At 42.4% G+C, this 23969-nt stretch overlaps 2 protein-coding genes across 2 annotated transcripts; both read left to right on the top strand.

The window, feature by feature from the left end:
- The first annotated feature begins 47 nt into the window (after window positions 1–47).
- On the top strand, window positions 48–6337 carry hmgxb4a (HMG box domain containing 4a). The gene is made up of 13 exons (XM_029509032.1): window positions 48–101; window positions 751–865; window positions 1045–1181; window positions 1325–1400; window positions 1491–2078; window positions 2280–2483; window positions 3177–3355; window positions 3497–3578; window positions 3674–3738; window positions 3852–3948; window positions 4067–4230; window positions 4483–4605; window positions 5622–6337. Exons 2-13 carry the CDS (start codon window positions 829–831, stop codon window positions 5664–5666), a joined length of 1797 nt encoding a protein of 598 aa, XP_029364892.1. The 5' UTR covers window positions 48–101; window positions 751–828; the 3' UTR covers window positions 5667–6337.
- Window positions 6338–6705: 368 nt separating this feature from the next.
- LOC115047843 (GTPase IMAP family member 7) lies at window positions 6706–13579 on the top strand. The gene is made up of 3 exons (XM_029509042.1): window positions 6706–6802; window positions 7056–7204; window positions 9249–13579. Exons 1-3 carry the CDS (start codon window positions 6778–6780, stop codon window positions 10113–10115), a joined length of 1041 nt encoding a protein of 346 aa, XP_029364902.1. The 5' UTR covers window positions 6706–6777; the 3' UTR covers window positions 10116–13579.
- Window positions 13580–23969: the final 10390 nt, after the last annotated feature.

Raw genomic sequence — 23969 nt, 5'->3', positions numbered from 1 at the left:
TTGGCTGCATGAACCAAGCCCCTCCCCTACACAGACACGTATTGTTTCGCCGATAATAAAAGATGGCGACCGGACCCGCGTAAATTGGAGATCTTGTTAAGGTAGTAAGATTTAATAAACACGTTATTTCCTCACCTTTTAGTGCTTGTAAACTACACACGCTATCATCTCAGAGAAGACGAAGCTATAAACAGAGTTGAATGCATGTCAGCCGCGGTGTTTTTGTCCACTTGATGCGACCGCGGCCTAGCGGTAGGCGAAAGCCTCGGGCTTTCCTCAGCTACCTTCGCCGGCCAGCTGTGGTCAAACTCGGTGGGACAGATCGAAAGCCGGAGTTGCTGGAGATGGGGAGCTAAGGAGTCCAAGTGAATGGCGAGGGGGTGTGTTTGTGTAGCTTTACAAAAGTAGGCGGGAATTTGTTTAGCTGGAATTTTGTACAGTTTTGTAGGTGATAAATTTAACCAATAAGGTAATATTACGTAAATCGTATTTTTCCCCAAGTTCTCCAGTGTTGGACCGCTCAGTGTAGTATTAACCAGGAATACTTGGCGCAACCGCATGCCCATGCAGGTGTTGCCCTTATTGATGTCTTGCTAAAGTAACCAGATGGAAGAAATTAAGTCAGAGGGCAATGTTTTCTGATTTGTTACGTCAATCTGCTGGCCTTTTTTTGTTTGTTTTTTGGGGGTTGGGGGGACATAATTGATCCTATTATTACTAATGTGATAATACGGTATTGCTCCCCCCCAGGTGTTTACTGAACAGGCCATCCTGCCTTCATGTTGCCAGTGACATCCTGTAACAAGTAAACGACAAAGGAGACCAACCATGGCATTTGAGGAGATCAAAAGCAAAGGAGGAATGGGTAATGGCATATTGTAGTTTTACAGGGTTCCAATTATTTAAGCATTTAAACAAAAGCGCTTTTGTGCAGTCAGAGATGCGACAGCATGGTCCTCTTACTTTAATAACAGTTTGCATAAAGAGCTGCACATCTAGAGAAGCTAGAGTTAAGAATTATAATGTGGACTTATTTTACATTAGATGTAGGGATGGATGGAGACAGAGGCCTTGTAGCTGGTCGCAGCCAAAGAGAGAAGAGGAGGTCATACAAAGATCTGCTCAGAGAAGAGGAGGAGATTGCCGCACAGGTGCGAAAGTCTTCTAAGAAACGGCCAAAGGTAAGTTACCTTTTAAATTATTTGAATTTCATTTAGTTTAATATCACAAAATCTTTTTAATGATAGTGCCATCAGATATTTTATTATTTTGAACAATGTGTCTGAATTGGTCAATAGAAAGTAATGATGTTATTTTGGATCAGGATTCAGAACTTTTCATGCTGGGAAGTGACTCACACAAAAAGAAGAAGAAACATAGTGATGACTACTATTACAGAGGTGAGATGTTAATATATTATGATAATCTTTATATTCACAAAAATAAACCATGCATTTTTTTTAAATGGTCCTTTCTCTTCCCTGTGCAAGAACACGATGGTACAGGCCCACCTCCCCACAAGAAAAAGCACAAGTCTGCAGACCGTTCCCCACCTCTCTCTTCCCCATCATCTTCCCACCCAACAGATACAGCAATGGGCCTCCTCCAGGCCATCACTTCTCCTCTGGCCACAGGTTCGGACCCCAGCCCACACTTACACAAAAAACCTTCATACCCCTCCTTCTCCTCACACTCCTCCAAGGACCGTAAACGTGAGGGCAGCAGCGGCAGTGGAAGCAAAGGGAGCCACTCCATCTCCCACCCCCGCCCTGTGTCTTCCTCATCATCCTCCTCCAAGAAGCACTCCTCCTCTTCCTCAAAGTCATCTCTGTTCCACGGTGGAGCGCCCAAAGAAGAGCCTTTGACATTACGGGAGGCCGATGGGCTGAAGATGAAGCTCATCATGTCGCCAGAGAAAGAAGAAGGAGAGAATTTCCCATTCACACCACACCAGTCCAAAGGAGGTGTGAAGAAAGACAAAGAGAAAGACAGGATTCATCTCTCAAAGTCACCCAAAAAGAAGCTACAGCAGAGTCGAGATCCACTGCCTGTGGTGGGCAAGGAGGTGGAGGTGGAGGGTAAGAAACCTTAATGATGTGCCAGGGGATACAGTAATAATCTTTTATTCATTAACAGTTTCATTCAAATACAGTGGGTATACTTGGGGTAAAATTTGTAAGTGAGAGAAAGTCTATGAATAAGATGACTTTCTGCTAGTAATTGATAATTGAAACATTTTTATTATTAACACGTTTTCTGTGTTGCTGTCTATTAAACAGGTCATTATGGAGGAGCTATGGGTGATGATAGTTCTTCATCCGGGGGTGAGCTGGAGGCAGGCGAGCTAGTTATAGATGATTCCTACACACACATGTCAAAGAAGAAGAAGAAGAGCAAGAAAAGCAAGAAGAAAAAGGACAAGGAGAAAGACAGAGATAAAGAAAAAAGTGGGAAGGACAAGAAGCACAGCAAAGGATTCGGAGGTGAGTTTATACATTTCTGATATGGTCATTTCCCATTAGCCAGAGAGGGCCATCATCATGGTGTAACTTAACTGTAGCTACCATTTGTAAGTTGTCAAGCTGAGGGCAGGAAGTGTGAGAGGCTTCTAAAAGGCTTTGTATATTCATGCCTTTTCAGAAACATTTCACCTTGTTTGAAATAATGAAAAACAGTCATAGATAAATAATATCTTACTGAAAACATGAATGCATGTGCAAGGTTTGTTGAGTGTGGAGAGGATCTGGGACAAACAGGATGGGAAGTCATTTTACTGTATTTACTATACTAACAATAATTAACTAATTTGACACTAATTATAGTATTTTAGGAAGCTCTGATACATATTATGATAACATGACTACAGCAATATTTTTGGCCATGTAGATGTAGGCTGAATATCTGATACCAGCAAGTCCCTTGAGGGTTGCAAGTTTTATTGCAACGCTATTAGTTATCTGGGCCAAGTTAAGATGAATAATGTAATAACAATTTACATTATTCATCCAATGAAGGAGAAAGGAGTTTTGGGAAAAAGACAGAAATTTAAGCTTTGTTTTTGCATCTGTGCAGTATTTTAAAAAGTTTTTCCTTTTCTTCCCACAAGCCAGAGTGACTAATCTTATCTTTACCCCCTACTCATGTCATAACACTTGCTTTATCTTTGTCTCATTGAGACTCATCGAGGACCCACAGCCACGCCCATCCTACTGTCACTCACAGTGCTGTTGGTCCTATGTATGCCATGGGCACACCCATCCCTACTCACCACCATCAAGGCAGTGATGGAATGACAGAAAAGAAGAAGAAGAAAGAGGAGAAAGATCGAGAGAAGCATGAGAAAGATAAAGATAAGGTTAATAAATAACCTGACCTCACATCAGGCTGCGAAATCTGAAACTTGGTCTGACATACCAAGTAATTCATCAACAACACTCATGCAACTGTGGTGCTTCTTTTTTCCCCCTCATGTTATTGTTTCTCCTTTGTCATTTAGCCCAAGAAGAAAAACACAACAGCATATCAGGTGTTTTGCAAGGAGTACAGGGTCAACATAAATGCAGAACAGCCTGGACTAGGTGAGTAAAATATTGAGTGTTGCAGGTGTTGGCAAAGTGCAATGGAATATTATTGAAAGAAGCAATTTTACCGTAACATTTGTCTCTGCCTCCAGTCTTTGGTGAGCTAAGTAAAAAGTTGGCAGAAGTATGGAAGGCAATGCCTGAAAAGGACAAACTAGTGAGTATTTTCCTTATTTGTAATCCATAGAGGAGAAGACTTTGGAAATACCCAGTTAATGGCAGTTGTGGTGATGTGCCAAACATCCTGTGCTTTCTGTGTGTTCTGTTCAGGTTTGGAGGCAGAAAGCTCAGTATCTGCAGCACAAACAGAACAAAGCTGAGGCCACAACAATCAAACACAAGAGCTCCACAGAGAGCAAAAGCAAAGGTATTTTTAACCCTTAAGAGATTTAATAAGAAAAAAATCATCATCTCACTCTTCTCAGCTCCTACTCCTGCACTGATGGATCTGATTGCTGTTTTTAAATGATCTTTCGTCATTAAAGTTGCAGCAACAGGAACAGGGATGGTGTCACCAAACAGAGCTCCTGGCACTGTGTCTTTGTCTCCTGCACGAGTCCCAGATGTTGATCCTATTGATGCAGCAGCTCACCTTCAACTACTAGGAGAGTCCCTGTCACTGATTGGGCATCGACTACAAGAAACAGAGGTAAGTGTCCTCAAACATGAGTGCACACGAATTGTACATGTGCTGCATGCAGTGAGTTTGTTGTCGTTTTTTTTTTTTGCTTTATATTCACTATCCAGTTATTAAAATAGAAGGGTAGCAGAAAAGATTAGATTGTGAAATGAGGAAATATATCTATTTTTCAAAATTTGTGTACCACATTTCAGTTTTTATTCATGAAATTATTGATAAATGTGAAGTAAGTGAATCATGTGTGATGTTTCTTTGTGATAGGGGATGGTTGCTGTGTCAGGAAGTTTGTCTGTTCTTCTGGACTCCATCTTGTGTGCACTGGGGCCACTGACCTGTCTAACAGCACAGATACCACAGTTAAACGGATGCCCTCGAAACGTCCTGGTACAGTATTAACATAATAACTTTGGGTGTTTTCGAAGCAGAACTTATTCATTGTTATAACACTCAGTGTTTCCTCAAAGATTTTTTTCAGCAGCAGGGGCAGGCCCTTTCTGGGGGCCGTGGCGGCGTAAACAAAGATTTAACTTTTACAATCTGTTTCTTGGTTGGCCAGTTGAAAATGGCTTTTCTCTTACAACCACTACAACCTATACACATCAGCCAAATACAATGTCAGATAAAGGCTGAATGCAAAAAGTAAAAAAAAAAACAAACAATAAAATTAATTAATAGGAATAAATGATAATCTCTTTAACAGCTTGATGGGGCTGTAAAATCTGAATTTGCACCCAGGTTCAGAACACTGAATTTTTCTTGGCTTTTTATAGAAGCGTTTTAAGGCTCTGTTGAAGGGAAATTCTCCCAGAGGTGGCCCGTTGATGCTTAGCAGTATACATGTTGCAAGGTGATCCCCAATTCATCTGAAAATGCAGTGTGCAGTTAATACATCTAGGCGTGTAGATATTAACTTCATGCTATCCATTAGTTTACCCACCTTAGCGTCACTGACTTGGCACCGGGCCCAATTAACTAAAACTACCGGTACGTGACATAATGTTAGCTGGCCATCAATACTTTGTGAATGTCTATTTAACTTAGAAAATCCATGATGAGTTATCTTAAGCTAATAAGTCTACCTGTTCTCCGGTAAGTTGCTGCGCTATTTTCCAGGATGACACTCCTCTGATTCTCTGACATGGTGCCTGGGTGCCTGACGTAATGCCACTTTCAAAGCTATACTCTCGCGAGTAATTAATGTCGTATTAACTCCAATAGGACCCCCAACCCTTGTGCTCATCACCAGGCTGTGCTGTGAAGGTGGAGATATGTAGCAACGGCCTGCCATCCTTAAATGAACCTAGAGGAAACACTGACACTGAATTTAGGAACTTTAGGCTTGGCATTGATCATATGCACCTCTATTCCACCACTCTAACAAAGCTCTTTCTTTTTGTCAGTCAAACACTTTGGACAACATCGCCTACATCATGCCTGGCCTGTGAGTAAAGGATGATAATCAGTCTGGAGTGGTTCTCATCAAAAATCAGCAGATTTGACTCAAATGGTCCCTGTACGGAAGTGACCTTGGACTTTAATTTAAGCCACAGTTTGGCATCTGAAAACCTGGATATTTGTAGTGTCAACGTGTTTTTAAAGTGTATTTTTTTAAAAGGCTCGTTCTCTTAATTTTCTAACTGTCATGTTTTTAAAATGAAACGTTTTACTGAATGGGCTAATCTTTCTTAGCATGTGAGCTTAGTTTTACTGTTACTGTACAGTGTGTATAATGGGTGTATGCTGGTACTGAATGAAAGTGTGCTTTTGTTTCGCCAAGTTTGTGTGGCTGTTGTCCTGTACATGTCTTCACATTGGATTTTTATTTTATTTTATTTTTTTTACTAAAATGTACAGGAACATTTAAGCTGTTCTCTTTTGGGCATCATCAACATAAGGTAATATATTTAACACAGTTTCTTGTACAATGTAAAAAGTAATGTCACACCTTCCTGTTTTATAGATTTGATATTTCACTGTGGATACAGGATGTAGACTTTGTACTGTAGACTTTCAGAGGTGATAGAAAATGCAGGTGCAACTTTGTCTAAATCAGGAGCTGGTCCAACAATTCACTGTCATAAACGGCAACATTAAAAGATGATCTGTTCAGCTATGACGCAGCTTCCAGTGTTGTTTGATGTGCCTAGCTATAGGCCTCCTAAATCTGGCGCTAGTTAGCAAATGCTATGGTTCCAACACACTTAATGATGGTACATATGATGAACAATGTAGGTGCTTCAGTATGTTCTGGTGGTTTTTACACCCATACGAGAAGCACAAACCATAAAATAAGCGTTGCAGTGTGTTAAAATGTCCCAAAATATCATCTAAAACGTACAAATGTTTGTTAAAATGTGCATTAAGTTCAGATCTCTCGATGTGAGTTTTACACCGGACCGTGCGCGGTCCCCGGGCCTCAGGTTGAGAAACCATGCCGCTGTATTTCACCTCTGGAGGAGTCCGTTCACCAGAGGCGGGTGTGAGTCACGCTGCAGGAACCAGGAAGTGGCTTCAGACCTGAGTCAACACCAAACTCGGCAGCGATCAGGAGCAAAAATGGCAACATGCGCTTCAGACGCAGGTAGGTCCGATCATCCATCTGTACTGGGTCGGTGGGTGTTTGGCTCCCGATCACGGTTTTGACACGAGGAGAATCAGCTGCGAAGGGCGCTGCGTCCTCATGAGACCCCACCGAGACTGTCTGGGGAGAAACGGCCGAGAATTTTACCAGCAGCTGGAGGGGGATGCCAGAGTTTAGACGATGCTGTTGGGCTGTATGTGAACTACGGGAACAGAGAAACATGTTTTGATGTTTATCCTCTCTGTCCAAGCAGAGCTCAGGCTGGTGGTGCTTGGCCGGACCGGGGCAGGAAAGAGGCCAGCTTTCAGGACCATCCTGGGCCTGCAAGACTACGAGCAGGGCGCAGGAGCGGCCGACACCCAGGAGTGCAGTAAACACCGGGGGGAGGTGGCAGGCAGACAGGTGGGATTAACATACACACATCAAACCACCCTGCAGTTGCATTAGGCCACTAAACCCAGAGTTAGAAAGAGACATCTAGTTTGCAATCTCATCATCAATAGCACACTGTGGCCTTTTCTGGATTTGAACTGCAAGTGGCCATATAGCACACATTAACGAGTTTATAAACTGCAGTCTGGCACAGGATCACTTCCAAACTAAAGTTATAATCACTAAGATTTCACCCATGGTTGTTTTGGCAACACGTGTGTTTGTCTGTGGTAACTCTAAGAATAGAAACATGCTTCCCTGTTTGCCCCTCTTTTGAGACCATATTAAAGGATTGAATTCCTCGTTGGAATTTCCTGAAGCTATAATTGTACCAATGTAAACCTTCCTTTATACAATAGTTGGAACCAGCTGTTTCAGGTGATGTCATTATGCTGCATGTGTGGGCTTTTGTTTTCCTATTTGCATTCAATACCGTGCATGTATCCCCTGTAAAACATTTGAAATTAGCACAGGCACATGTCGACAGTAGGCGACATGCTCTTTGTGAACTGTGTGAAAGATTGGATCTGCTCCACAAACCTTGACTATACACGATGTGCATAGCAATGATGGCTCCACTTTAAAAAATAAGTCAGATTGTGTTGAAAGCTATGCAAAACTGGCCATACTTCTTAAATCCTTTATTGCCCCAGGAAACATTTTCCTGATGAGTCATGGTCTCCATCTCTGGTTTTAAAAGACCATGAAGAAGGGTTTGTAAGGTTGTGCTTCCTGTGTGATTGGGAGACTGTACCACAAATAGCACCCTGCCTACCAATCAGGATACAGTACAGAATTTTACAATTTTACAAACTTTGGTGATGTACTGGTGGGTTGTTAACTTTTCACCCATGCAATCATATATCTGCATGCACACTAAGAGTAAACAAGAACCATTGATTAATGAAACAACGCACTCTGCCTGACAGGCCTGTAGGAGGGCTGAGCGCAAATTTAAATGACATAAATTGCAGGTTTCCTTTGACATTCTTAAAGGTAGCTGGAGAAACGGCCAGCAAATCCCTAAAAGAGAAAAATGTAAATACCTCTGTAATATTACTTAAAGTAATAACTCAAATCCACATTTTATGAAATTTCCCCCGGGGCCTGTGTAGTGTTTTTACACTTCGTATTGAATAATGTTGACACGATACAATCCAATATTTTTTCCCTATCATCTGACCCATCTCTTACTTTACAGTCCTCTGCTGTTTTTTTTTTTTTACCAGTTTGTACCAGTTTCCCTCTCCTGTCTCACAGATGTTGTCACCAAACTGAAACCATCTGCGTGTCCCACTGATGTCATCCCACCTCGTCTTTTTAAAGAGGTTTGGGATACAATCAGAATGACTGTTCAGGAGATCATAAACAGTAATCTGACTTCTGATGTCGTCCCCTCTTATTTTAAACAAGTAGTAATACAGCCACTAGTTAAAAACCAAATCTGGACCCACTGGTACTCTATCTACCGCCCCAACTCAAAACTTTTTAGCAAAGGTGGTCTTTTTGCAATTACAATCATTTTTAAATGAACACAACATTCTTGAAGTGTTCCAGTCTGGTTTTGAATGATTTTGCACCATAGATTCAGCCCTTTTATGAGTTTTGAATGATCTTTTGTTTTTAAAACACATCTTAAAACACACTTTTATTCCTTGGCTTTTAAGACCCAAACATTTCAGCTTTAATTTTCTTACTGTTTGTTACTCATTTCATTGCTTTTATTTGATGTGCTCTTATATTGAACTTAAAGATGATTTTAGTTATTCTTATGTCTGTGTAAAGCACTTTGGTCAACTTGGTTGTTTTTAAACGTTCTCTGTATATGGATTGGATTGGACATTAGTAGCCATGTATGATTGATGCACCACATATCTGCATATACACACATTTACTGTCTTCAATTATAATCCTACCTGTCTTATCTTCTCTTTGGTTACAGTAGCAAATCAGTTTTTAGCAGTAGTTTGAAGACTAAGAAAACCTTAGTTGGCCTTCTTCCCCCTCTCTGTAGGTGGTGGTAGTCTCCAGTCCAGCCTGGTTTGACTCAGACTGCAACCCAGAAGAGAGGAGAAAACACATCTCCTCCTTTATTGCCCTATCCAGCCCTGGGCCACATGCCTTCCTGCTGTGCATCCCAGTGAACCAGCCAGCTGACGAAGAGGCCAAGGCGCTGGCTGTCCTGATGAAGCTGTTTGGCTCCTCTGCAGTCAGCAAAAACACCATTGTACTCTTCACCCACACAGAGGAGCTGGAAGAGGATGAGACGCTTGATGAATACCTCAAAACATGGCGGAAAGACCTTCAGGAGTTGGTGGAAAGATGTGGCGGCCGCTACCACACGCTGGAAACGCGTGGTGGAGAACCGGAGGAGAGCCAAGCTGTCGAGGAGCTGCTGCAGAAGGTCGAGCAGGTTGTGATAGATAATGAAGCACAACATCTGAGCTGCCCTCTGTACCAGGAAGCCGAGGAAAGAGTGAGAGAGAGGCAGGTTGAGATTGTGAGGCAGAGACGAGCAGACCGGCTGAATGACCAGGTGGCTCCCACTGACTCAGAACCAGAGGAAAATGTTACTGAGGAGGAAATGGAATCGGTCCGGGAAGAGGCAGAGAGCAGCGTAGGAGTCCTAAATGTGGATATAGATGTTTTTTTCCCCCCTTCCAGTATCTCACCTTCGTCCCCTGCTTCCTGTTGTCTGTGGGGCCTGTGGGAGAAGCTGATGGGCTGGGCGAAGTGGCTGTCAACACTGGTGAGAAGGGAGGCTCTGTTTGGAGCCCTAGTGGGCTTGTTTGTGGGGGGGCCACTCGGGGGAATGTTTGGGGCCACAGTGGGATCAGTGGCCACTGAGGTGGGGAGAAGAAAAACACAGAAAACGAAATAAGAGATAAGCCCATATAAATGTTTTACTCATTAATTTGCACCTTAACATCACCTGACTGTGTGGAGCTATCCGGTGCGTTCCAAAGCTCTGGGCTGACCAGCTCGACTTTACCACTTAGATTGTTTATGCTTGACCACTACACTGCAGTATTTACTGTTTTCGAGTGCTCGCCACTCTATATCTAATAGGCATCTAATGCCTTTGTCAGTTTGTGTGTTATGGATCAGTAATAACCAGTTAACAACAACCTTCAGGTTACTAGCTTTGAAAAATACCTTTAGTGGGTGCATAATCTTCCGCTAGTTAATATGCTCTGTTATTTCAATGAGCTCCGTAATTCATTTTAATGGCTCCACTGTCTCCGTTACTGGGCAAAGCATAAATGTAAAACGATTAAGTAAATTCTCCTCCACTACAGTCCATCTATTATGTGTTGGAATGCAAATATATTCAAACATGCTATGATGGATTTTATTTGGCCACTTGGGAGCAGCAGTAACCTGTCAGCAAATAGTTTGAACTAGTAATTTTAACATTCGGCAGCCTTAGCATTTTATTCAGAGTAATGTTTCTGGCTACCCAATGAATGTAAAGTCAAAAATTCACTTTCTGTTACATTTTGTTTGTCTAGTCTTTGTTGCTGGTTCATACAGTGTCAACAGCTGCCCTCTGCAGCCTGCTCATAGGCTGTATATTTAGACAGCAAAGCCTCAGGGACGTCATCCGCAGGTTTCTAATGGGTGGTTTTCAAACTTGGTGTGGGCTATTCTGCTTTCGCCAAGTTGGCAGTGCCTGTCTCCTTTGAACTTCCAGTCAATTCAAAGTTGGATAAGGAGCCAAGCTTACCTCACCCACCTGTCAAAGAGGCTCAGCCCTCAGTTAAACAGACTTTAAGCCTCAATGACGTTTAAATGAGTGAGTTAGATAAAAATAACCCCCTGGTAAAGTTGTCCTGAAGGAGATCATTAGCTATAGAGACCAAAACCGTTTGTTGTTTGAGGCTATAAACCTCCTGTACTGTTTATTTCTGCTGTAATGTTTGACGTTTTGACATGGAGTCAATGGGGAGGGCTTTATAGCTCTGAAAATTTTGTGCCAAAGTGTTGGAGGATATTCAGCAGTTAAATGGTCTTTACTACCTGGCACCCACGTTGTTTTCGTGAGTGGCTTATCCATGATCTGTAAAGAGATAATAAGTTATTTATTAAGCATTAAAGTCCTTAGAACTGTTGGACACTAATTCAGGGCCTGCTGTAGATGGTTAAAAACAGTTCAAGAAACACCCAGAGGCAAGTTATAAGAAACATCCACAAGGTGGAGACATTGACCTTTATATTGGAGAAGTTTAAAAACTTGCGGTAAACGGAGAAATACTTATTTTCTGCTTATCAAGCAAATAAAAGCTGCTGCTTTAAGAACATTTCACTGTTATTTTTATTGAGGTCATTGAAATTGAAATGATTAATTTCCATATCCATATGATTCAGTTGTTGACCATTTATATGGTCCAATTTATAGATGACCAGATTGTGAAGGCAGACTGTTACCATGAAGGCATGTGTTTTCTCAGATGCATGATTATAAGAAACACAGTGTTGTTGGAGGGTGAGGTGAGAGGCTATTGATAGCTGTGCAGCTAAGAACAAAAGCTGTGGATTTGTGCTGCCAAAACTCAGCTGAGCATAAAGTAGCCGCCTCAGACGTCCAAGACTCTCCACCTAACACAATGGCAGGTTATGGCTTTGACATTGATGTAATTGATGCTCTGCTAAAACCGTCAGTCATAACCCATCCTTACATCTCTCTGTCTCACCCGCACTCATTCACTCTCTCCCTCTGTCTCTAAACTGCCGGCAGCTCTGCCTCAGGAACAGCTAGGCGTTTCCGATTGTGGGTGGTCCGGCCGGGGTGGGAGAGAGAGAGAATTAACCCAGCTCTCATGTTTCCCAAAAAGAGAAGGGAGGGAGGGAAAGACGCGAGAAAGAGAGAGTGAGTGAGAAGCAGTGAATTCAAGGGAGAGAGCGAGAGGCAAAGGCAGAGAACAAGCTTTGGGACGACATCTGTCTTCCAGATGTGGTCTCCTCAGTTGTCTGAAACAGGGAAAAAGAAGGTTTTAAAAGTAAAGGAAAATTGGTGCTAAACAGTTTTTTATTGTTAGGGATTACACATACAGTATAGACTGCGTTGTACAGCACCAGCTTAAGGAATCAACCACAAGGTTACCCTACCCTTTTTTCGCTGTATGAAGCTGCAACGAAATAGTCTGCCAGACCCCTGTAAGCTAATGTATATGAAAGAACACCTGTCCAAATATTATTCAGTCCTGGTGAATGCACATCACACACCGTGATAGAGCAATGATAGTGCTGGCTGTACAAGGAGAAATTAATAAGAGAGTTTTTTTGAAGGGAAATTTACTTGTGGGGGAAGACAAAACACAAAAGATCAAAAGGATCACAAATGAAGGCCAGAGTGTCTGCGGTGGAGGCTGCTATCAGTTCTGGAAGATGAGACCTTACTGAGACAGAGAGAAAAAGGAAAAGGGGTGCAGAGTTGATTTGTGCGTGTATGTGTAAGCAAAGCCAAAAACTGAATAAACATGTGAGGGAATCACCAGTGAGCCATCATTAACACACAGGCTGTAACTGCTGCTCCTCTCCCTCAGAGCAAAAATGTTGTTCTAAGGGCCTTGTGGTCCCTGGTTGGATCTGAGGAGCGGGGGCAGTCTGCTCTGGGACGTGGACACCGCAATATTTTTTTGTTATCATCGCACCCTATGGGCTGGAAAAGACAGCAAACCAAGGGAAAATAAACAAGATGACACACTTTTTCCCCAACAGCACAAAGCCTTTCACCCGCTGCTGGTTTTCACCAACATCACACTTTATCATTGAACGCTTAAAATTCTTTGTGATAATAAAAAGAGCAGTTAAACATCTTTTTAACTGACCTGGATTTCTTCATCCACTATTCAGTATTTGTGTATTCAAACTCACTGATGAGTTCTTATCACAATGATTTATGTGAAGATGATTGCAGTGAAAACAGAGAACTATTTTGCATGAACTAAAAACAGTTTCTAATACAAAAAAACAGACATATATACAAAAAAAAAAAAAAAATAGAACCCCCCTATAAATCACTGGTTACAAATCATAGAGTTAAAAAGTTCTGACAAAAGTCCTGGAATTAATTTATGAGCAAGTCAAACATCATTTTTAAATCATGGAAGGACAATAAATGTCACAAATATGGTTCTGGTTATATTGAATTTCAAAGGACTTTTTTTATTTATTTATTTTTTCAATCACAATTCACATCTTATTTTAAAATAAAAATATTTATAGCTGAAAGACACCAGAAAATGCAGAGTTACACATATAGCAATGATATAATAATATAAAGTGTCTGTGTAATATTTCGTGGAAAGTAACTGATAGCGTCTTCAAAAAAAAAAAAAAAAACAGGCTTCACAAGAAATGAGCAGTTGAAAATAACAAACATACACCATCAATCAAATGTACAAAATTCAACCAAACTATTTGAGGGGTGGCAAACTTTTCATCTGACCCCAGGGTTGTGTGTCTGTGCGTGTGTGAGTGTGTGTCAGCCGGGCTGAGACAGCGGTGTCCAACAGCCGACTCTCTCCTCCTCTCTCTGGGTGTGCTCACTGTGAGCCCTCTCATCTTTTTCCCATTAGTGCTGTTTTCATGTTCTTTCCTAGCGTGAGCGTGTGTGGCTACAATTGTTTATGAAGCAATGCTTCCCCCATCCAACTGTGTGTTTGCGTATTTCCATATATGTGTATGAGCGTATGTGTGTGTCTTCTGAGGATTCATTAAACAAATTAACCAGAATTTCATATATATATATTTGTATATATTTGTTAACACCCAATGCTAAATTTTATTATTTATTTAATATTTACTAAATGTATTTTTACAAGCTTATCATCTGCTCTTTGTATTATTGGAAGTGCACAATTTAAAGCAGGGATTTCCAACATTTTTATTATTCAGCTGTCCCTCCAAAGCCCCAAAATATGAGCATCCATTTATCAACATCATCATTTTCACCATTATTTCACTTGAGTTTAAACTGGATCAGTCTGTTACTAATCACTATAAAAAAAGCAGAAATTGTTGCAGTCATTTTTCAATATATAATTGAACTGCTAAGTTAGACTACTAGCCACCAATCACTCCATCACGTTTAGGTTTTTCTCCTCATTCATGACTTTCATGTATTTCAATATTTATCCAAAGTCTATTGCTAATTATTTGAACTAATACTGGCAACTGGCTAAAGGCCAGAAACCACTAATATAATATATCGCCACAGAACAACGAAAGTCTGCTCATTCAAAAATATTCCTATTCACAGGAAAACTAAAGTTCAAACACAGAAAGAAGAGGTATCTGTGTATTATCTGCCTTGTCACAGACAAAATGTAAGTTAAAAAATTCTTAAGCCCTGCAGCTGACATAAAGCAGCTCGCATCCGTAATCTGACCAGAACACGTCTCCACCACACAGAACAAGGTGTCGGGACGGGACTGAGAGAAACAAGAGCGCAACAGGAAAGAAGCCCCGAGACAACATGTTAACAAAATCGCACACAGCTGCCGAGGTTACAGCTCCAGTGGACACACACAGAACGGATACCAGCAGCTGAACTGCTGTTGGGGATAGGAGAGATACAACTCAAGTGGAGCTACGCAGTGCCGCGGGCGCCCTCCATCCACTTTTTCTGAGTCCTCTCCTGAAGAAGACGTGAAGAGGAGGAGGAGTGAGAGGGGTGAGACAATATTGTGAGGTCTGGTTCAGGTTTGTGCACCCTGCCGTCATCTGTCTGTTTAAAGGGAATCCTAAATATGGTCACCACATTTATTTTCACTCTTACAACCTTAACATAAGTTCTGTCACTTGAAAACCAAAAAGGCATTTGGCCTTAACTAATACCCCATGGCCATGTCAGAATCAGGATGACATTAAATGGTTCCAGTTCGACTCAGTTCTCTTGCCAAGGAGCAGATAAACAGTGCGTCGGAGGGTAAGGTCACGAGCTGGTGTGTTCCCTACAGGCGCCTGGATTAGCGTTCTGTAGGGTGAGTAAAGGAGTGTGGATGGACAACGTTGGCCGTTCTATCAGGAAAAGGAGTAGGAGAGCCATCATTGGGTTTGAAGTGACCTGCAGGATCCAGGATCTACAGGAGCGCAGGGAGTTGGTGGTGAGATAACATGGCATGAAAGAAGTGGGAAATCTGGAGCTCTGCTAGTGTGACAGGTCTGAGCACTTGGCGGTCTTACAGCACACCTCCTGCAGCAGACGGGCTTTGAGGAGTCTAAGAAGGGGCGGGGTGGGGGCTTTAGTCAGAACAGAAGACAACTCACTACTTGTGTAGTTGTGGTGCGGGTGTTGGATGGCCCCTGAGCTCACCATAATTGATGAATAGTGTGGTCCACATTAAGTGACATGCGCCGTTGGCTGTAAGTGGGTGCGATGATTGGGAGCCGTTTGAAGCTGGGGCCGTGGGATGTGTTTGAACCGTCAGCGGAGACCCCTTTTCCCTGTAAAGGACACCAGCCTGCGGTTTGGTCACAGCCTCGGCACAGGCCAAGCTCAGCGCACACACAAACACACATACGTTACCCCTCAGTAGTATTACAGGGTTTTGGGGGAGGTGATTGTATTATTCCTGCTGCAACACTGACTTAATTCAAGGCAGATCTGACCCGAGCTCCTTCTCCACTCCTGCTCTATTGGATCAAGTCTTAATCCTGCCCTCACCACATGAATGGGAGACACAAAGAGGAGCTGCACTCACTCCTGCCACATACATCAAATGTCACTCAGGTCCATATGCTGTCATGCAGCTTATGATGGGTATCACCGTGTCATGTGAAAGCTGAGGGAGCTTAATGGAGGCCTAAAGAAACCAGAGCTAGAGACAGACATGAAGGAAGATTGGAGCCACTTCTTTGCACAGATACAGTATCAGCCTGGAATTGATCTTGGTTTGCCCCATTGTTTTCACAGATCCACACATCCTCCGCCAGGAAAGCCAGAGGAGCTGACCCGTGACACCACTTCAGAGTCATCGCACACAAAACAATCTCTAAATAGGAGTGTCTTAGGAGACACTTTACAGAAAGCTATGACTAACAAACCCAAAGCACCTCAAAACAACACTGGGATGCATCCAAGTTCCATCGCTGCAACACAAGCTCCTGCACTCTGCCAAACACATAATGGCTCTTGCTCAAGAGCCCGTTGTTGTCATATCTTTTCAAAGGTTGCAAAACCCAAAACACACACTCCACTCACACAAGACCTTGAGCTAACAAGGGATGCAGGCAAAGCTTTCAGGGCTTTTCCAATGACTGTGTGCACCAGACGGAAGATCGCGGAGCAGAGGCACTTGCGGTAGGCTTGACGTTTGGTGTGTGTCACGGTCCAGCTCCCACGCAGTGGAAACATGGAGGCCCCCAAGCAGCGGGTGCTACTGAGGCCCCCTGATCCCCACTGACGCCCCAGGGGTAGACATGCCCTTCAATCTCCATCTGAAATGAGAGACAGGCCGTCGGTGCTCAGGAATGGGCCTCTGATTTGTTCTGTGGTCCCTTTGAAACTATGCATCCTGCAGAAGAGAGGAGAGAGGGAAACATCAAGTAAACATGACAGGCAGGACGGAGGAGAAATAAGATTAAGATGTGCAGCTGCAGTGGCTTTACTTCGGCCCAGAGAGGGCAGTGGAATCAATGTGGAAATGATAAGGTTGGGTCAAAAGTAGGGATTTTTTCTTTTTCTTTTTTTTTTTGACATCTCTTCATTTTTAAATCTCAAATAATATTATCCGTCAAAGAAAACAAAATATGCTGCGTGTGTTAAAATCAAGGTTTTCAACGTCAAAAAATAAATCCGCCATGTTTGTGAACAGCGTCCTGGAGCCGATTCGCTGTCAGATGAACAGTGATCAAAGAACATGTTGAATCCTTCCTATAACATGCTCTTACACAAATGTGTTTTAGTTTGTGCATGGTTTGTGCACAGGCGTGGGCCACAGAGCGCGAGATGGAGTGTGTGAGAAACAAATCGTGAGAGAAACAGACAGATTGTGGTGGCTTTGATGTGCGCTTGCAGCCCGGCCCTCAGAATAGATACTAGGTGGAAAAAAAGGAATATTGTGGGACAAATGTCTCTCTGCAAACCACTACAGTAGAAGAGTGTGTAGGACTTTGTGTGCTGTAATTTGCAAATAGCTTGCACACACTCATTCATGTGTGCAGGCTATCGACATGTCAATCACTCGGAGTGATGAAGCAGAAAGGAGTTCTTTCTCTTAAATATCCTCAAACAGGGCAGACAACTGACACGCCTTAAAAGAGAAACAAAACAGCCCCTACCACATCTAAATCTTGTTGTATTCTCTTCTCCTCAGAAGAAACTTGTGTGATCAGAACTCTGCCACCAATATGCTCCCCATATGTCTCAGTCCAGTCTTTTGTTTTTTAAGGAATCTGGCTTTTGGGCACAGATCTATTCATCTGTTCCTCGCTCTATCCTGTACGTGAAGACAGTACTCTCTGTCCATGGATGTCGACGGCCCGTCACTTAGCACTGACTTGATGGCTCACTTTATCAATAACACACACAGCAGTACTAGAAGAACCAGGCGTGATTCAGTGGATCCCAGCGTCTTTTATCTGACGTTCCCTCACAGCTCAGTCAGATGAACCAAAGTACCTCTTCGTCAACACCACCGAACGTTGCCTCCGCGTTAGACTGCACATTATCTTAAAATGAAGGAAATTTTAATTTTGCTGTAGTCAACCTACATTTTAATAGTAATTAAATTAAAATGTTAGTGTCTCAGTTGTTTTGGCCCGATTATAAGCTATTGCTCAAATAGACAGAAGCTGAATCTTTCAGTCCTTTATGTTTATCTATTCCAAATGCTTCTTCATTACCTTTATGTAATGTGAAATATTTATCTTTAATCATTTTAACTTTGTATCCACCAGCCTTCACTCCAGCACCCCAGTGACCCAGAAACGGATAAGCAGTTAAAGGTGAATGAATAAATGAACTTTGTATCCATCATTTGATTCTCCTCCATTCCATCATTGAAGCGTTCATTTCATTTAATTATTTCTCAAAACATTTTCAGCATAGCCACATTAGCCATATAGCCATCCACATTTTAGTTATGTTAGTTATTTTAATTAGTTATCCATCACTTCTAGTTGTGTTTTTATGTATCTGTTATATTTCTCAAGTGGTTTTACCATTTATCTGTTAATTTGACCCTTTTGATCAATTTTACAATACTTTTTACTGCCTAGTTCCATTTAGCTAATTATTTTAACCATTAATCAGTTACTTTAAACTTTGACTTAACTTACTATTTAATTTACTTTTAGCTAATGCATCACTGATTCATTACTTTTCTCTGACTGCCGAGACTGCTTGCTCAATAACTAGTTTTCACATACTCTGAATCACATCTTGTGTTCAGGTGTTACTGCTGAATCAAGATGTATGCAATTAATATTATTCATTCACTCATTCATCTACCGCTTATCCGCGGGAGGTGCTGGAGCAAATCCCAGCACACAAGCACAGCGAGAACATACACACGCCGCACAGAATCGGGAATCAAGCCCATGACCTTGTGGTGGGGCAACAGCGCTAACCACTATGCCTGCGCTGCCCCATTATTATTTATCATTTTTAAAAAGTAATTTCTGATGGGTTCAGTCTGATTGAGATGCACAGTCTTTCCTTAGTGACAATCCAAGTCTCCTCAGTGGCACAGACGCCGCCAGATGGGAATCACTGGCCTAAATGGACCGTCACTAAGACTCATGGCTTAGCAGTGCAAACATATCGTGCAGATATAAAGCACATCAAGCAACATCAATGTTTTTTTAATCTAAATTCCAAGATTACTTCATTTTTTAGCACAGTGCCAGACCCCAGTCACAGCCAACATCTGAGTACACCATCACTCACTGAAATATTACAGACATCAGAAACTCACAAGAAGCCGGGATTTAAAAAATGAATCTACGTAGTCACACGGTCTAATAATTAACGGATGCTATGACTCAACTTGGTCACAGCATGGTAATTATCTGTGGAGGCTGTCATATTTATTTAACTAGGAAGCTAAGACTGGTGAAGTCCAGCCATGTCATATGTTAGATCGTGTCAGATTGAAACCATGACACATTAAGCTGCTTTTTGCCCCACTTCCTCTCTCCCTGTTGAGGCAGGGTGGTCCTCACTTTGGCTCAGGCCTTGTGTGTGAGTGTGAATGTGAGACTGTCACAACAACATGACCCCCAGAAAATCTCTAACATACACACAGATTCTGCTCAGACACGCACATCTTGCATTTCCCAACGCACACACACACACCAAAACCTCCGTCCCGTCTGCAGGGACAGAAACAACAAGGCTGCCATTGACACTGACCCTAACCTCCATCCCATCTCTCCATCCCCCTGGCCCTCATCACCCTCCCACAGTTCCCGGGCCCGACGCTGGCCACAGGGCCGAAAATGCGGTTCAGGTGCAGGACTCTGCTGTTTCCAATTAGCGGGGTATAAATTAGCGTTGCTCTCTCCTGTCCTCTCTCCAAACATTGTTGTCTCTTCATCCTTGTCGACCCTCCACACTTCACTCTGCCTCTGACCTCCCGCCTGTATCACTCCAACACATAAATTCACCTCTTTTATGGTGCTTGTCTGCAACCTCTGCACTCCCCTAACTCATGCTCTGTTCTGTTAATGTGCAGTGCATTTGGTATAAAACCCTCCATTTTCACTCAATGAGAGTATAAATCCTTTGCTGTATATCTGACTTTGAAAGGAATATAACTTCTGGTTTTACTGTACTGGTTACTGTAACTGAGATATTTCACAGAAGACAAGGACATAACCTGACACATGCGCTCCACATTGCAGCAAGGCATGCACTGATAAGGTTACACTGAGATACAATTACACTGCAAGAGGAAATGTAGCCTTATTTCTGGAGTTATTACACAGTGTGCTTGCAAGCTTTCTCTTCCACGGGTCAGTCTGTTAAACTGAGTGTTATTTTTCCAGGGCGGAGAGATCAGCTGCAATGTAGCCAAGAAGGACCTGAGGTCACCCTGGCACTGAGAGTTCACATCTGTTCAAATAAACCGCCTCTGTGCCATCAGCAGTGAAAACACATGCACACACACATGCATTCGGTGCTTCAATGTAACTAAGTACATGAAAACGCTCGGATTCTTCTTTCAGTGGCGCTTTATACTCTTGGAGATATTGCACTTTGTTCTTTACTATGTACATGCAGGCTGTCGTTAGCTGTCCCATTTCAGATGAAGACAGTACATCACATAAAACCAGATCGTGAAATATGATTACAGACAAAGTCAGCTGCAACCACTTGTACCAGAAGAGGTGCTTGCCATTGTCTATCTCTTTATACTGGGGTGGAAGTATTGTGAAGTAATTTAATTAATAAAAAAAAAAAAAATCTACAGTGGAGTCAAAGTCAAAGTTAATGAAACTTTTGATACATTTGGTGATTTGTTGTATCATGCTACGTTCTGCTTCTAATTCCTGTGTAACAGTTACATTTAGGACTTTTCACAGACTTTTTACAAACACACACATACAAACCCCTTTTTTTAATGATACAGAAATAAAAAGCAACTGCCATGAAAATATTTCATCATTCACTTTCTTCACATTCCTGACTTTGGCACCTGTCAAGTGTGCGGTTTTTATTTTTTCTTTTTACAAGCTCAAGCTGGTGTTACAGAGAACACAGCACACGGGAGGGAAATTTACAGAGCGTGTCCTCCCCAGGCTGTGCAGCGTTCACAGGGATCAAATACTCCCAAGGTGTAGTGTGTGTGGATATAACTATATTCCTCTCCACCACTGCTACCACCACCAGCGCTGCAGCCACAGCTTTTTTACAGAGCTCAGGACCTCAGCGTGCCCTCTGAGTTCTCTCTTTATGAGCTCTAGCTCATCCCTTGACTTGCAAAGAAAACAAGAGCAGAGTAAGACTTTATAGGACTCCTGGGTAAAAGACAAAGAAGGAGGCAGGAAAACAAATAACGAAGCAAAGTTTTCAGTTGGACGCTTAAACTCTTAGAAAGATGGGCGGAGAGAGGAGAACAATAGAAAAGTTAAAGTGTTGACTGCAGGATTAGACAAGATGTTGCCCCATTTACAGCAGCCTCTGACCTCCAGCTGCCTGGAAGATGTCAGAAAAAATGTTCGGAAGAGTTGAAGCAGATGAAGATGAAGTGAAATACAGATCAGGCACAAGGAGGGTGTGAACTTTCCCCCACCGACACGAGCTCACTTACGTGGGCTCCCTCCTCCACAGGAGTCCTGAAGTCAAACATGGCTGTTCATTTAACAGCCTTTGCCTCTTCTCCTGACTTCAGTTCATCCCTCCCTTTTCACCCTGTTGTCCAGCCTTCACTTATAAACTTTCTCTCCTCTGCTCCTCTTTGTTACTTCCTTTCTCCCTCTCTCTGTCCAGATGTTTGGCCCAGCAGCAGCAGCAGACGCAGTGAGACGGAGGGCCTTGGGCTACGTGGTGGGGATCTTCGGTGCGGAGTGGAATGCTGACCCTCTATCCATCTCCATCAGGGGACAAGCATTTGTTTGACTTGAGATGTGATTTTGTTTTCTCTTCCCCACACCTGCAGCTTCCTCTGAACTGTGCCCCCCCCCCCCACACCATCCACCCCCGCCTTCTCCGCCTCCTCCTTAGGACTCTCTGGACTCTCACTGATCAATTGCTTTAACTTGGAAAAACACTCATCCAGCTGCTACTGCTTTTCCTCATGTTTTATATTTTCTGCTGGTGTTCCCTTGGGGCGGACCTGCAGAGGACGAGCTGCAGCTCAGTCTCAGCAAACACAGTTTTTGGGAGTATTTTAAACCGATGAAGTCATGAAATGGAGCAGGCATGCACAGCGCATTGACAGCTCCTGTCTCTCTCTGTTGTTTGTTGTCACTTCAGCTTTGATTGACTGCTGTGAAAGCAGGCCTCCAGGGGAGTAGTATCGTTATCAGAGGCAGCTCACAAGGGATCTGCATAAAATAATAAACCTCGTCTGTGTTACGATGGTGTTCTCTCCAGCCGGGGCTGAGCAGGCATTGTGACTTTCAACAAACTGTGGTTTGGTGCAGATCAAATGTTCCTCTCATTTTTGAATTTATCTTCCAGCAAACCCGCCCTCATTAGTCAATGGCACTCAGCAAGTTGTAGCGTCTAATTCTGTCGGGCCGCCCAAACTTATCACCCTTCATTTCAACATGGTGGGCTACCCCAATGCTGAAGCCCTCTCAAGCTTTTCCAGACATCTGACAACAGCCACATTTATTTATTGACTTCATTTCGCTTACGGGGCAGCCTTTACAGCTCCCTTGAGTGATACACAGTTAATGTAGAACTGTTCATTGCTCACGAGTGTTTTTTCACTCCTCCTCCTCTACCGCCACCTCCTCTCCCTCCATTTAAACAGTTCTTAAGTGTTTAAACACTCGGGTAATGACGTGCTGTTGTGGAAGCGAAAAACCATGTGGGATAAAAAAAGAAAAACATCCATGTGGGCTTTTCTCCCCGAGGAGAGAGCGAACCACTGAGGATGGGATGAGAGCGAGGAAGGCCCTGTTAATCAAAATGAATGAGCACCTCTCAGGGCCCTTGTGTTGACGGAGCTGCAGAGGAGCGGTCAGCTTCCATTGCTCCGCTCGGGGAGATCCAGACGCTCCTCAGCACACAGCTAGCAGCAACGGTCTCAGCTGCAAATCTTTCCTCAGTTTCTTCTTGTTTCCCTCTTTCCAGTGTCATGCAGACAACAGGTCAGAATATCTAAAGCCGTGATTACATTTTTTAAAACATAAATGGCCGTCATTTCAGTAATTTCCGGTCATTTTTATTGCACATCACGAAAGGTCAACTCATATACCCCTCATCAACATCTGCAGTGAAATGTGCTGTTGGAATAATACTTACATACAGGTGGATTGTGATGTGCCACTCAGGTTCACTACTTTTAACCACTTTACTATCTTTCCATTGCATTAAAGCATTGTTTAGCCATTAGCATTAAGCTATCAGGTGTTACAGCAGACCCAATTTGTAATTTCTGTTGTTCGTAGGCGGTTCGGAGTTTGAACCTTGGCTGTGCTTTCTCTCTTTAGTCCTTTGACAGACTGGCAACCTGTCCACGCTGAATCCTCCCCGCGCCCTCTGTTAGGTGGATAGAAGAACTGCTCAAAACATGGCAGCACATGGTTGCATAGGAATAAAAAGTCAAAAGTTAGATGTGATTTTTGATAGGCTACCACTGTTATGTCTGTGCACTTGCCAGCAGCCTGCAAAATTAGCTAAGCATGAAGACTGCCTCTGTCTAGTGGTAAAGTCTTACGTTAGATAATATGCTTTATCTTGATGATTGAATGTGTCTGAAAATCAAAAATTGGCCACCAACTAACTTATATATATATATATATATTATATATATATATATATATATATATATATATATATATATATATATATATATATATATATATATTTAATATATATTATATATTATATATATATATTATATATATATATATATATATATATATATATATATATAAAACACTCATAGCATATTTCTCACAATGTCAAATTCCTTCACAAAATTCATAAATATTTGTAACAAGTAACAACTTTTGTTGATGAACTTGTGCTGCTACAGTGTCCAAAGAGTTCCTGAACACCTGAGCTGAGACTGCTAAATAATAAAGACGAGTTGTGGTTTATGAAGTGCAT

This window comes from Echeneis naucrates, chromosome 8 (genome assembly GCF_900963305.1).
Source record: "Echeneis naucrates chromosome 8, fEcheNa1.1, whole genome shotgun sequence".
NCBI classification, from domain to species: Eukaryota; Metazoa; Chordata; class Actinopteri; order Carangiformes; family Echeneidae; genus Echeneis; species Echeneis naucrates.
This window is presented reverse-complemented; position numbering and strand designations above follow the sequence as displayed.